The sequence below is a fragment of the Chlorocebus sabaeus genome, chromosome 8, assembly GCF_047675955.1.
Source record: "Chlorocebus sabaeus isolate Y175 chromosome 8, mChlSab1.0.hap1, whole genome shotgun sequence".
Taxonomy (NCBI): Eukaryota; Metazoa; Chordata; class Mammalia; order Primates; family Cercopithecidae; genus Chlorocebus; species Chlorocebus sabaeus.
This window is the reverse complement of record NC_132911.1, coordinates 142,528,303-142,543,757: the sequence shown is the minus strand read 5'-3', so window position 1 is coordinate 142,543,757 and position 15,455 is coordinate 142,528,303. Positions and strand designations below refer to the sequence as shown.

Below are 15,455 nucleotides of genomic sequence, written 5' to 3'. Positions count from 1 at the left end.
TGTTATGGCTAATAAGATGCTGGACAGATGAGTAGCCAAAGAATATTGTAAAATATTATAATATAATATTATAAAACAACAAAATCTCATCAATGATATATCAAGGAGTCTTTCCTTTTACAGAGTATAAAAAATGTCCTACGCAAGTCACCTTCTATCACATGACCCTGTTTTTTTGTGTTCAAATCAACTATTACTCTCTAAAACCATCTCCTTTATTTATTTGTTACTTTGTTTACTTTCTGCCTTCTCTCTCTAGAAAGTAAGCTGGATGGAGGCAGGAACATTGCCACACCTGGTGATTAAGACAATGCCTGGTACACAGTCTGGGACTCAGCAAATCCTTGTTGAAGTAATTGATCAATGACTCTAAAGACCACAAAGCATAGTGAAGAAGTGGGGGATGGCTTTAGAATGAAAGTGACCATTCAAGTCACTTGGAGCCCAGGTTTAAGACATCTTCATTGTCTCAAGAATAGACGGGTATGCTTCTATATCATTTACAGTTTCTAGCAGCTGGGAGAGAAACAGAAGTGGCATGCAGCCTCTTCTTAGGGAAGTGATAAAAATAAAAAATATGACTGATAATATTTTTGAATTCTGTAGCATAAAGAAGAAGGTCTGGAAAACATGTCTCACTTTTTCCATCTCCTCCTCCAATCATTTGAATCCTTCTGCAAGTTGGCAGTGTAGGGCTGAAGCCAATTCCATTGAAATCATTGGGATGTCTGAGTGGACAGGCGGCAAGGACTGAGTAGTTGCTGTTGCTCGTTAGAAGGACCAAACACTCCTGATGGCCAGAGCTCTTTTTTTAAATCTCTGCACCTGCCAGTTACCTGATCAAGCACTGCCATTCTATAGAGTGACAGAGACCAAGCCTTCCGGTTAAATGAAAAGAGCACAGAATCTAGGATCATAATGGCCTGGGACTAATTCCCTATTCTACCCCTTCCAGGTGGTATAGTCTTCAGCACGTGTTTTCACTGCCCAGAACATGAGGTTACTCAGCTGTAATAACTGCTTTGCTAGCCTCTTGTGAACAAATAAAGCAATGCCATAGAAACAGCCAGTACAGTCCTGGCTGCTATTTATATCATCTGCGTCATCATACCTTTGCCATACCTCGTACCCTACAGTCGACTGGATCAGCTGCCATTTTTATTTATTTACTCGTTCAACAAATATTTATTGAGCAACAACTTTGTGCCAACGGTTAAGTGTCAGGGATGGTGATAGGTAAGACCACTTTGCTCATCAAGAAACTTATGACCCAGTGGCTCACGCTTATAATCCTAGCACTTTGGGAGGCTGAGGTAGGTGGATCACCTGAGGTCAGGGGTTCAAGACCAGCCTGGCCAACATGGTGAAACCCCATCTTTACTAAAAATACAACAATTAGCCGGGCACAGTGGTGCATGCCTGTAGTCCCAGCTACTCAGGAGGCTGAGGCAGGAGAACTGCTTGAACCCGAGAGGCGGAGGCTGCAGTGAGATGGAGTGAGACTCCATCTCAAAAAAAAATTATATATTATTTTATATAATAAAATATAAAAAGACGTATTAATGCACACAAGTTCAAAATACCAACCAGCATAATAACACGAGAATCTATTAACCAGACAGCACTGACTGAACCCTTGAGTGTATTGTGTCTCACCATCCCTGGATTTTCTTGGCTAAACCAGATCTTCTTATTTTCTGCCTCATGTCCCCATTTAAAGGTCCTAGGATTTTCTCAACCTTTGTTATCCATAAACTGGCTCTGAGTGAATATACTCTCTGTATTCACGTCTGACATGGTGAAAGGTGGCAGGGCATGGTTTTGGCACTTATAGGACTTACATTGTGATTGGACAATACAATGGACAAAAATAAATGAAGGATAAAAAGAGGGAGGATAGAAAAAGGAGAAAGGGGAGAATGAAGATGAGGGGGAAGAGGAAGAAGAGGAGAGAAAGCAGCAGGAGTGGTGTTAGAATAAGGAGTAACATATGGGATTGATGTGAGCAGGTCATATTTCCTTTTTTTTTTTTTTTTTGAGATGGAGTCTGGCTCTGTCGCCCAGGCTGGAGTGCAGTGGCGTGATCTCGGCTCACTGTAAGCTCCGCCTCCCAGGTTCACGCCATTCTCCTGCCTCAGCCTCCCGAGTAACTGGGACTACAGGTGCCGCCACCACGCCCGGCTAATTTTTTGTATTTTTAGTAGAAACGGGGTTTCACCATGTTGGCCAGGATGGTCTCGATCTCCTGACCTCGTGATCCGCCCGTCTCGGCCTCCCAAAGTGCTGGGATTACAGGCGTGAGCCACCGTGCCCGGCCCAGCAGGTCACATTTCTAATACATCCTTGCATCTGCAGCATGTGACTGAAGCTGTACCTGTAGCTGGGTGAAGAAAGAAATGAGAAAAAATGGAAATAATCTGTTACTAAGTATTAGGGGTTTTTTTTGTATTTTTGTTTTCTTAAAGATGATGCTGCTTCCTTGTAGGGAATCTAGTGTAGAGGGAAATAAGAGAGCAAGGAAGGAGACCAGTTAGGAGGTTGCTGCTGTGCTCCAGGCAAGAGAGAAAGGAGGCTCGGTCTCCACCAGCATGAGTGGAGAAGGGGAGGTATTGGCAGACCTGAGGTGTACCTGGGTGGGAGAGCTGATAGGGCTATAGAGCATATGTTCTATATGGGCAGTTAGCTGAGCAACGGGAACAAAGCTTGTCTTCAGGGGCCTCAGGGTAGTCTTTACTCTTAGGGACCCATTTCACTAAGTTGGTCTTTGCTTTCCCTTTATCCCTGAGGGATATTTTTCCTGGATAGAAGATTGTGGGTTGACAGTTCTCTTTCAGCACTTGAAGAATGTTGTGACATTTGCCCCTGGTTTCTTGGTTTCAAGTAAGAAATCGGCTGTCATTTGTGTTTCCACCATAGGCAATGTGTCATTTCTCTCTAGATTCTTTCAATATTTTTTACTTGTCTTTATTTTGTTGTCAGAAGTTTGATTATGATGTATTTGAGCATAAATTTCTTTGGGTTTATTCTGTTTGGGGATAAATAGGATCTATAACTTCTAGGATCTCAGCCAGTTTGAGAATTTATCATCCATTATTTCTTTGATGTTTTTGAGCTCCATACTCTTCTCTCCCTGGATTGCTGTGATATGAAAGTTATGTACATTGTTATTGTTTATAGATTCCTGGGGCTCTGCTCATTTTTTTTCCCAGTCTGTTTTCTTGCTGTTGCTCAGATTGGGTAAATTCTATTGGTCTGTTGTTTCAGTTTGCTGATTTTTTTAGTCAGTTGTCTCATTTCCAGTCTAGTTTTAGGCCTCTGCTGTATGTTTTCTAAATGTTGTTATTGTAATTTTTTTTAGCTCTTAAATTACTCTTTGTGTCTGTTTTACATCTCCTATTTTTTTTGCTGAGAGTTTCTATTTTTTCATGTTTCAAGAGTGTTTGTTATGGTTTATTCAAGCATTTCTATGACTTCTGCTTTAAAAATATTTGTGAGAAAATTTGGGTTATTTCAGCATTGGAATCAGTTGATTGAATTTTCTCATTCAAGCTGTAATTACCCTGGTTCTTAGTGTAATGAGTTACTTTCAGTTGTATCCTCAACACTGGCCATTATTCTGATAAACTCTGGATTCTATTTAATTGTATTGTTTAGTAAACAGTCACCTCATTTAGGTATAGTAAGATAGCCTAGGTGAGGATAGACGTTCAGCTCCTGGCTGGGCCTTGCTGATACCACCCCAGAAAAATACAGGTTTTTTTTAAGAGACAGGTTCTTGCTCTATCACCCAGGCTAGAGTGCAGTGGTGTGTTCATAGCTCACTGCAGCTTCAATTTCCCGGGTTCAAACAATCCTTTTGCCTCTACCTCCTGAGTAGCTGGGACTACAGGTGTGTACCACTACACCAAACTAACCAGGTTTTTTGTGTGTTTGTTTGTTTTTTAAGGTAAAAATACACCATACAATACTCTTTACCATAAAAGTCACAGGAAAATATTGGATCAGGGGAAGAAAATTGAAGATACAGAAGTACTGTAGCATGCTCACTTACATTACAAAGTGTAGTAATTGAAAGTGAAGCTGACGCTAAGGTCAGAGATGGGACATATGGGGCTCCTCTCCCTCCTCTGACTCACCTAAACACTGATACCACCGAAAGCTCTGTTTTCTACTCCTGTACTTTTCCAGGAGTATCTCCAGCTCCAGTTTCTCTTAGACTCAAGTGTCCATCTGCCTTTGAGCTCTCCTTCTGACTGTTTTACAGGTACCTCAAATTTACCTCAGTATTTCCAGCCTGCACTCTTCATCCAGTCCCCTCACTGACTGGCTCCCTGATGTTCAAACTGGAAATCTGGGCTTGCTTCCAGATGTTCTTCTCCCTCAATCTCCTGCTCCCTGCCAGTCACCAGTGTCATAGAATCTGCAGCTGGACCACTTTGCCCATGGATATGTTATGGAAGGTTGTTGGGATTTCTGTTTGAATCGTTGCACTAGAGCTCCTCATTGGTCTCTCTAGTCCATCCTTGTCAACAGAGTTTCCTAAATCGCATTGGTATATGCCGCTCGCATGCATGTAAACATCCGCTGGCTCCAGGGTCTATCCAAGCATGTCTGAACCTTTTCTCTGGGTCACTGCACAAGTCTCTAGGCTTTCTTATTAATGTTCTTTCCTTACACTTGAATGCCTTCCTCCCCATGCATTCCTACTTTCTGCTCCAGCCTGAACTTTCACTGTTTTCTGTATCTTTTCCTCCAAACTACTGTGCTCCTTGGCTCATTCTATGAGTAATAATAGATGGGAGGTGGGCTATTCCTGGTGAAGGCAACCCTTGTCCTTTTGCCTACTTCCCACTCATCTTTCCAGACTCAGCTCAACATCACCTCCTCCAGGAAGCCTTCCCTGACCTCCCAGGCCCAGGATAGGTACTTGTCCACTCAGCTCCCATGACACCATGTCCACTGACCATATGGAAATATAAGCATTTACTTCCTTGTCTGTCTCCACCATTAGGCTGTAAGCTCCTTGGACACTGTGTAATGTAAAATGCCTACCATGCATTTAGGGCATGATTGAATTAGAGACTAAAACAATGAAATACACAGTACCCCTATACAGTCAACATCAACTGAGTTCTCTGAAATGCTCAGGTGAACACATCTCCCCTTGATAGCCAATTACAGTAATGGAAACCTTTTACTTTATAAAAATTACTGCATCCATTGTCTCATGTAATCTCTTTCACAGATCGCTGAAGTAGGGGATATTGTTCCCATTTTATAGTTGAGGAACCTAAGGATCAGAAAGTCATAAAAGTAGTGTGGCTTAAGCACCACCTATGTCCAGGTATATTTTAGGCTTTTTATATATAGTAACTCATTTAATTAACCCCCCCCAAAAAAAAAACCTGTGAGATAAGTGTTTGAATCCCCACTTCATACATCAAAGAGTTGACGTCCAGAGTGGTTAAGCGAATTCCCCTAGTTTGCATAGCTAGTAAGCAGCGTAATTGGAATTTGAACACAGGGATGCTGATTGAAAAGCTTAATCATTATGCTAGCTGCCCCAAGAGTCGTCAGACACCTGTGACAGTGTCTGGTCTGGCATGTAGAAAGTACTCAGTCTGTATTTGTTGACTGAAGAGGACTTGCTCCAAGCTCCACAGAGTTGAGTTTCGAATCCAGGATGTAGGCAAGCTTGGTTGGGCTCCCAGGAAGCCCTCCTAAGACAGAAGCCGCCTGATTCTATCTTCCCCTCTCTGATCAGCAAGTGCAGTTTGCATCACAGACAGCTCAGCAGGACTGTGCCAGTGGTTCCGAGCTGGGTGTGTGATAGAAGGACACAGTTCAGTGGTCTGGACACAGACATACTATGCTCTTATGTCCCAACCAGATTCCTGCCCAGAGCATTGCCCATCACCCCAGCAACACATCAGCAGTGCCTCATTCCCCCAGCCCCCACCTCAATGGGTAGAGGCCAGACCCTCTGACTCAGACAGAGCTCGAACTCTGCCCAGGCTGCCCTAGCAATCTGCCGAATCTCATTCTCTCTCTCTAAATTGCTTTCTGCTCAGTGTTCTTCCTCCTCCCTCCTCTGGGTCTCTGAATGGGAATGCTGGTTACTATGGCAATGGGCTGGCTTGTGGAGGGAACTCAGCTCAGTAAATTAATTGCTGGACTTTTGGGAGACTAATGGCAGAGCTCTGCCTCCCAGGGACAGGGGTGTGGCCTACATCCTGCCAGCTTGGCAGCTAATCCCTGAAAACAGCTCAGGGCTGGGTGAGAGAGAGAAGATGGAATAATGGTACCCCATGCATGCTGAGGCTGCAACCTGAGATGGGCTGGGGCGTGTGGAGGGGATGAAGTTCCAGGAACCTCATGTTTGGTGAACACCTACTCTGTGCCAGGGCCTGTGCTACAGGATTTGCAGAAATCATTTCCTGTAATCCTTACCATATCCCCTGATAGAGTAGAGATCATCCCTTTCTAATGGTTGAGGAAACTGAGTATAAGAAATGTTCATTCGTGCCACCAAGCGGCAAAGCTTGGATTCCATACCAGGGCTTCCTCACTCAGGAAACATTTTGTTATAAACACTCCATTTATTTCTGGGTAGAAAACCGTTCTCTTTTCCACAATCTCTTCCAGAAGATAGAAGCAGAGGCAATCCTTCCTAACTCATTCTATGAGACCGGCATGGCCCTAATACCAAAACCAAATGAGGGCATTACAAGAAACTACAGACCAGTAACTCTCATGAACATGGCTGTAAAGATCCTCAACAAAATATTTGCAAATAAATCAAGCAACATAGGAAAATAATTATGCATCACAACCAAGTGGGATATGTCCCAGGTATGCAAGGCTGCTTCAATATCTGAAAATCAATTAATGTTATTCATCACATCAACAGGATAAAGAAAGCCATGCTCTTCCCTCTCGGGGGTTAACTGAAAGTTCCTTCTGCAGCACATTTTCCCTTTCTCTTTCAATGCTCTTGTCCTCTCCTTCTTGTGAACTGGGTGGTACATAGTTTGGTGTTTGACTGTATCCTTTGCTTTTTTCTCTCATTGTTTCTGTACTTATGAAGTAAGTGTTGCTCCAGCCAGATTGCAAACATCCTGGGAGAAGCAATGTTGCTGAGTGACTTGAGTATAGACCTATGGTTAGATTGTTTGGGATTGAATCCTTCCCATGACTCCTAGATGTGGGAGCCACGGGAGGATTACTTAAGCCCAAGTTCTTCAGTTTCTTACTCTGTACAATGGAGCTAATTGTACCTGCTGTTCAGATTAAATGAATTATTATTTATAAAGCCCTTAAAGTAGCTACTGTACTTATGAGCATATAATGTACATTAATGGTTTAGTGCTGGAAAGAGCATGGGCTTTGGCGCCCTTCAGATCTGATGCCAAAAGCAGCTGTCATTACTAGGGCTGTGTGCTTAGGGAAGTTGTCTATCCTTCCTGAACCCAGGTTCCTCACTGGTAAAGGGGGTGATTAGTACTAATTTGCAAGTCTGCTGTGATTACTCTATTTCTAGAACATTTTCGTCACCCGAGACAGGACATCTGTCAACCATTAAGCAATAAGATGAGATCTCTTTCTTCTTATTTAGGTCTTTAACTTTTGTCACTAGTGTTTCATAGTTTTCAGTGTACATGTCATTGTTGATTACATTTATTCCTAACATTTTATCCTTTATGATGCTATCACAAATGAAATCATTTTCCTCATTTTATTTTTGCATTGTTCATTACTGGTATACAGAAACACAACAAACCTTTTTTTTTTTTAGGTAGAGTCTCACTCTGTCGCCAGGCTGGAGTACAGTGGCATGATCTCGGCTCACTGCAACCTCCGCCTCCAGGGTTCAAGCAATTATTCTGCCTCAGCCTCCTGAGTAGCTGGGACTACAGGCTCATGCTGCCACGCCTGGCTAGTTTCTCTTGTTTTTGTTTTGTTTTTTTTTGTATTTTCGTAGAGACCAGGTTTCACCATTTTGCCCATGCTGGTCTCAAACTCCTGAGCTCAGGCAGTCCGCCACGTTGGCCTCCCGAAGTTTTAGGATTACAGGCATGAGCCACTGCACCCAGCCTGCAACAAACTTGAGTGCTGGTTTTGTATCTTATACTTTGTTGAGTTTGTTTATTGGTTCTACCAGTTTTGGGGGATTATTTGGGTTTTTGCACATATACAATCATGCCACCTGTAGTTGGACATGGTGATAAATGCCTGTAGTCATAGCTACTTGGGAGGCTGAGGCAGAAGGATTGCTTAAGCCCAGGAGTTTGAGGCTGCAGTGGGCTATCATTGTGCCACTGAACTGTAGCCTGTGTAACAGAGTGAAACCCCATCCCTAAAAAAAAGATAATGCCATCTGCAAATAGAGATAATTTTACCTCTTCCTATCCAAGTTGGATGCCTTTTATTTCCTTTTCTTGCCTGGTTGCTCTGGCCAGAACTTCCAGTAGCATGTTGAGTAGGTATGGCAAAGAAGCATCCTTGTTTTGTTCTTGGAAAAACTTTCAGTCTTTCGTCACTGAGGATGATGTCAGCTGTTTTTCATAGATGGCCTTTATTATGTTAAGGACGTTTTTTTATGGTCTTAGTTTATTTATTTTTTATCATGAAAGGGTGCTGGATTTTGTCAAATGCTTTTTCTGCATCAATTGGGTTCACTGTGTGGTATGTTACATTGATTGATTTTTGTATGTTGAACCACTCCTGCATTCCTGAGATAAATTTCACTTGGTCATGGTGTCTGTTACTTTTCATATGCTGCCCAAATTTGATTTGCATTTCTTTTGGTAAATATTTTTGCATCTATGTTTATAAAGGATATTGGTCTTTAGTTCTCTCTATTCTTGAGTATTTAGAAAGATATATGACAAACATTTCTCTAAAAACTTGGAGATTACAACATTGATAAAGCCCAGTTTCTGCAATGAGGGAAATTATCACATTTCTAGAGCCTGGAAAAATACTGAACAATGATGGATGATCCATTTTATTCCCCGCCATCACCAGCCACCATCTTTCTTATTTCACAAGACAACAGTGGCTCAGTAGTTGCAGCTAATATTTGGATTTGTTGGATCCATTGAGTTCAGGGAGAGAGTGTGGGTTTAGTGCACAGAAGAGGTCTAAGTTTCAGCCCCAGTCCCTTCTTCCATCAACTGAGTGACCTGGGGAGAGACAAATACCTTCTTTCCACCTCAGTGTCCTCCTTTACCCAGTGGAAATGATGATGCCTGCCCTGAAGGGTCACATGAGCTCATGCATTAACCAGATACTGCCTAGCACATGGTAGATAATAAGTAATAATCAGTTACTTTCATAGTTCCTTGATGATGCCTATGTTCTTCTAATGAATGACTTCTAGCTACCCCAATGTAATATGATACTATAACAGCATCAGATGCTGGCCATTCATCATTCATTCATCAATCTAATGCTTATTTAGGTGACCACTACATGCTAGGAGCTATTCTAGGTGCTGGGCAACAGAATGGACAAGTCCAACAAGTCCTTGTCTCCATACAGCTGTGAAGCACAACGGGCTGGGCGATCAGCTCTGACTTGTTAAGATTCTGTGCCTCTCCCCTGGACCATCTGACTCCTGACCTTGGAACTCTGACTGCCCTTATGTGTTCCATTTTTGGACAGTGCCTTTCTTCCTGTTCCTGTAGCTGCCTCCTGCTGCTGCTCTGAGTATTGTCATTCAGACTATTATACCCTGTGCTCTCACAAGTGGCCTGTAGTGCCCTGGTAAGATGAGTGTACTTTGTCCTGAAGGTGGTAGGAACCAGATTATACCTCTCCTGAGAGCAACCCGCATACCTGTCGTGCATGGGGGAAGTTCCCTAAGTATCATGCTCTGGCCCCCTCTGGGGCCTAGCAGGTGCCATTCCTTCTGCCTGAAATTATCACCTACTTTTTGTCTGGCTGAGTCCTGCTCAGCCTTCCAAACTCACTTTGGAAGGAAGTTGGGAAGCCTGAACTTCCCCTAAAATAGTCAGGTGATGGACATCCCCGCCTCTCTGCCTTCCTCCACAACCCCTTGGGCTTCCTTCTACCAGCATTAACTTGATCCTCCCTCCCCCGGTGTGTGTCTTACCTGTGTCACAGGGTCATTGAGAACCTGTGCAGGGTAGGCTCAGTGTCGTTTATCTGGCTATCCTCAGCACCTGGCACAGGAGGGCAACTCATGAATATTTCCTAAATGAAGAAATCAATAGTGAAATGTATATTGTTTTCCCTATCCAGGACATTGGCTTTAACAATGAAAAATACCTTTAGAAATGTACGGCCACATGAAAATAAAATATACAGAAGGGAAAATACACTTAGCTAAGAAGGCTCATGGAACAAAGAAATGCATAGGAAACAAGCAACAATGCCTCTTCTGTTGAGTTACCAAAGATGGAAGGAGTGATAATACTCAATGCTTCCAAGTAGGTGGTGAGAGGGGCACCCACACACTCACACACTGCTGGAGGCGGTGGACATTGGTACAACCTTTTTGGAAAGCAATTTGGCGATACGAGTCAGGATTCTTGCAAAACCCTTATGACCCCCTAAGTGTTTTACTACAAATTTGCCCTTAGAAAGTAATTACACATGGGTAAGACTTAGGAGCACAGATGTCCTCTGTAGCATATTCAATAAATAAAATGGCCTACTAAATGTCCCAAAGTAGAAATTGCAATTAAAACAATAGTGCTAGTGCCACAGGTATAGTTCTAGGTAGCCAATAATGGTGACATTTTTAAGGCATTTTTAATAGGCCAGACATTGCTCAAGATACAATCTTAAGAGAGATTGGCTGGGCGTGGTGGCTCATGCCTGTAATCCTAGCACTTTGGGAAGCCAAGGTGGGTGGATCACGAGGTGAGGACTTCAAGACCAGCCTGGCCAACATGGGTAAGCCCCATCTCTACTAAAAATACAAAAATTAGACAGGCGTGGTGGCGGGCACCTGTAATCCCAGCTACTCGGGAGACTGAGGCAGAGAAATGCTTGAACCTGGGAGGCAGAGGTTGTAGTGAGCTAAGATGGCACCACTGCACTCCAGCCTGGGTGACAAGGTAAGACTCCATCTAAAAAAAAAGAGAGAGAGACCAGAGTCTGGGAAGGATAGTGAGAGGGTGGGGAGAGGTGGGGACAGTTAACAGGTAAAAAAATAGAATGAATAAGACCTACTATTTGATAACATAATAGGGTGACTATAGTCAATAATAATTGTACATTTTAAAATAAAGAGTGTAGTTGGATTGCTTGTAACTCGAAGGATAAGTGCTTGAGGGGATGGATACCTCATTCCCCACGATGTGGCTATTTCACATTGCAAGCCTCTATTAAAACATCTCATGTACCCCATAAATATATACACCCACTATGTACCCACAACAATTTAAAAAAGTAAAAAAAAAAAAAAATGTATATATATATATATATACACACACACACACAAGAGAGAAAACATCCCCAGCATGGAAAGGGGATGGAGAACAGCCTGTGACCTGAGGTCAAATCCCAGCATGACCACTCACAGCTGAGACTTTAATCCCCCCACGCTGTACTTTTTCCATGAGATATTGGTACTTAGCTCATAGCATGAATGTGAGGCTCCAATAAGACAATATGTGGACAAAAACTGCTTAGCCCATTTCTTGAAGCAGACTCTTAATACTCTTTTCTATTAGTAATAGGCACCAAAGTAATCTTTTACTGTTGACAAAATCAAAAAAAAGAGATCAGGTTTGGGTGCTAGTAAGTCCTAGGCAGAATAGAGACAGGAAATGGGCTTGGATGAGTCTATGCTCAGAAACTGCCAATAGTCCAGATTCTCTGAGTTCAGTATTTCCCTAAGGTAGCCGAGTCATCAGCCTCCCCTTCTTTCTTTCCTTTTTTTCTCTCCCTTCCTCCTTTCCCTCTTCTCTTCCCTTCTCTCTTCCTTCCCTTCAAATATGAACATTAACTGAGCACCAATTCTGTACTGGGCTTTGCGCCGGCCACCAGTACTACAGAAACCAGTAAGACACGGTCACTGCTTTCAAAGACCCTCCTCACTAGGCCACAGGGGAGCCAGGCCCTGGGCAGACGATCACAGCCTGGCATGACACAGGCTGTGCCTGGGACCCCTGCCAGATCCCATGGGAACAAATACATGTTTAACCCTCAAGTGAGAAGTATGACTGGACGCATCCATCCACTCATTCATCAGGGAGGTGGCAAAGGACCAGAGGGGAGAAGGTGATATGGGGAAAAATTTCTCCAGATGTAAGCATCCAGATATCAGCCCCAAAGCCTGCAGAGGGTACCAGGAGATGTGGGAAGAAAGATGGAAGTCTGTGGGCAAAATTTGGAGGATAGATATAACCTGAATGGGTTGTTGGAAAATAAAGGTTCCATACAAAATTTTTGAGGCATTTGATATAAGCCCAGCACAGGGCCATAAATCTTTTTGATGAGATGCATCTAAAAATGCTGTGCTAAAAGCTGTGTGAGACCGGGCATGGTGGCTCATGCCTATAATGCCAGTACTTTGGGAGGCTGAGGCAGGCAGATCACCTGAGGTTGGGAGTTCGAAACCAGCCTTACCAACATGGAGCAACCCTGTCTCTATTAAAAATACAAAATTAGCCAGGTGTGGTGGCACACGCCTGTAATCCTAGCTACTCAGGAGGCTGAGGCAGGAGAATTGCTTGAACCCAGGAGGTGGAGGTTGTGGTGAGCCTCCAGCCTGGGCAACAAGAGTGAAACTCCATCAAAAAAAAAAAAAAAAAAAAAAAAAGCTGTGTGATACATTAGCATTTGGTGAATATAGTGGGTAGGAGGGATTTGAGGCAGCGGAGTATCTCTAGACTTAACCCTCCAGGGGCTAAGGGGTTGCAGGTGCAGCAGAGACACTTAGACTTGATGTAGAATGGGGGTCTGGCTTTCCTTGGAGTAATGCATCTGCTGGTTATAGGGTGTCCAGTGCCTGCTCCACCACTTCCAGGAGTGTGACCTTGGGCAAGTTATGTGACCTGGCTGAGCTCAGGTATACCATGCAGAATGGGAATGACCACAGCCACTCCATAGGGAGTTGGAAGAACTGATTGAGCATCTGGAGGTCAAGTGGAGTGGGGGCATTATAGGATGGAGAAGCAGCCTGGATAGAGGGCAGGGTGAGAGCATGTTTGTGTCCTTGGAGCCACAAATAATTCCTAGTGGCGGCATGTGACTCTGAGCTGCAGTGGACATGCCAGTTCATAGGATGTCATTTCATGGTTCTCTGCAGGATTATCTGCACAATTATCTGCACAAATATTTGTGTCCTTGGAGCCACAAATAATTCATCTGCTGCAGGAGCAGCAGATGAAGCCCAGTGGCTCATGATTTCAAATATGCATTCAGCTAGCTTATCCTGTGTGTGCGTGTGTGTGTGTGCGTGTGTGTGTGTGCGTGTGTGTGTGTGTGCTTGCACATATGCACATGGGTGTATTTCAGGGGGATAATCCCAGAAATTGATTTACCTATGCTTGTCATCAGGCACAGCCCTGTTGATATTTTCTTCACAGTTAATCCAGGTCTTTGGAGGTTCCCTTTTGATTCATTTTAACATTTTAGATTGTCACTGATGAAGAGTGGAAATGTCAACATAATTGAGAGAAAGATCAGCAACAGAAACATACGTACAGACACCCACGAGCTCACTCCCCTGCCACATGTTTTTTATGTTTTGATAAGCCCTCCTAGCCCTGGTCCAGGGTGCTGGTGGTGGCACGTGACTCCGGGCTGCAGCGGACATGCCAGTTCATAAGATGTCATTTCATGATTCTCTGCAGTCTTCCCTCTGGTCATTGTAAATACTGGCATCAGATTGGTACTTTACAAAGGGTAAATGCGTTTGCTCCCAACGTACTCCCTTGCCACCATCTTAATATTTGTCTGTTTATTAGAATCTTTTAAAAACTATTCACCAATTATTTGAAGCAGAATAACCCTTATAAGGATGGTTTGCCCAACTGCCTTTGAGATAACTTCCTTACCATTGCAAACACTGAGGTTCAGGAATCCTCTGAAGAATTCTTCATTAGTTCTTTCCTCATAGGTACTTACTGACTGTGCGTAAATGCTCTAATCTTTCATGCCCAGTGAAGTTGGCCTGGCCTCAGCCTCTAGGGATCAAGCTTTCCAAAGGGCTGACAATGAAGCAAATGGAGAATTAGAGTCACAGTCCCCTGCTGAGGAGCTCAGGGTTCACTTGCAGGCAGCTGAGCAGTGACCCCCTCAACCCGTAGGGAAGTGAGGGGTCTGGGAGAAATTTTCCAGAAGGGGAGCATCTGAGCTGAGCATTGCCAGAGGCTCCCAGGGTAGGTGTGAGGATTTTAGGTAGAGGGAAGCCCTCCCACGGGGGCAAAGGGAGGTGTGGTGCACCTGGAACCTGCAGGAAATGGCTAGAAAGTTCATGGCTACCAAGTGCGGCATGAGGGAGTGAGGCAAGGTGAGAGGCCAGGCTGGACAGGGCTGGGTGGAACATGGCAGGCCCCTGTGCCGTATTCAGATGAGGACAGTGATACTAAACGATTTTCGGTGATGTATTAGTCCATTTTCACGCTGCTAGAAAGAACTGCCCAAGACTGAGTAATTTATAAAGGAAAGAGGTTTCATTGACTCATTGTTCTGCATGGCTGGGGAGGCCCCAGGAAACTTACAGTTGTGGAGGAAGGGGCAGCAGGTGCTTCTTACGTGGTGGCAGGCAGGAGACGGAATATGTGAGAGAGCAGGAAAAACTACCATTTATAAAACCAGCAAATCTCCTGAGAACTCACTCAATATCACAAGAACAGCATGGGGGAAACTGCCCCCATGATCCAGTCACTTCCTATCATGTCCCTCCCTCGACACGTGGAGATTTCAGAGAGGGAGATATGGGTGGCAACACAGAGCCAAGCCATACCAGGCAGGGTGTGGTGTGGAGTCCTCAGGCACGAGGCCCTCTCCTACTCCCTTCTGCAAGCCCATCTGCTAATTGGATGGCTGGGGGGACCCAGGCATACATCCCTGAAGGGAGGTCACACTTGGCTCTGCTCTGGAAGGTTACACATTGGCTGCCTGGAGTTGAATCCGGGAGGGAAGATGGGTTGGAAGGCTGGGCGTGGGGGAATCCCCCTGGGCGGGGCCCAGAGTTTGCCTCTCACAGACTTTCAGCTTGAGAGCCTTCTCTAAGGGTGTCTTTCTCCACACAGGCCATGCTGCAGTAGACCCTCACAGCGTCTCTTCCTGGCCAAGAGAAGCCTGTCCCCAAGAACAGGAGAGCCATGGTCGGCCTCCGAGGGAACGCTGTGGCTGGCCTCCTCTGGATGCTGCTGCTGTGGAGTGGGGGCGGCGGCTGCCAGGCTCAGCGGGCAGGTGGGGCCACCATGGGCTGTGCCATGCTGTGCTGGGGACAGAGCAGACAGCATGTG

General features: G+C 44.4%; 1 protein-coding gene across 2 annotated transcripts in view; it reads left to right on the top strand.

Annotated features, from left to right (window-relative positions):
- The window catches only part of COL22A1 (collagen type XXII alpha 1 chain), a 327,564-nt gene that overhangs the window by 12,643 nt on the left and 299,466 nt on the right, over nucleotides 1-15,455 (top strand). For both annotated transcript variants that reach the window (XM_008001616.3, XM_073018373.1), the window contains exon 2: nucleotides 15,237-15,399. In XM_008001616.3, the coding sequence (XP_007999807.3) occupies nucleotides 15,309-15,399 (91 nt within the window). In that variant the 5' untranslated portion in view covers nucleotides 15,237-15,308. The remainder of the gene's footprint in view (nucleotides 1-15,236; nucleotides 15,400-15,455) is intronic.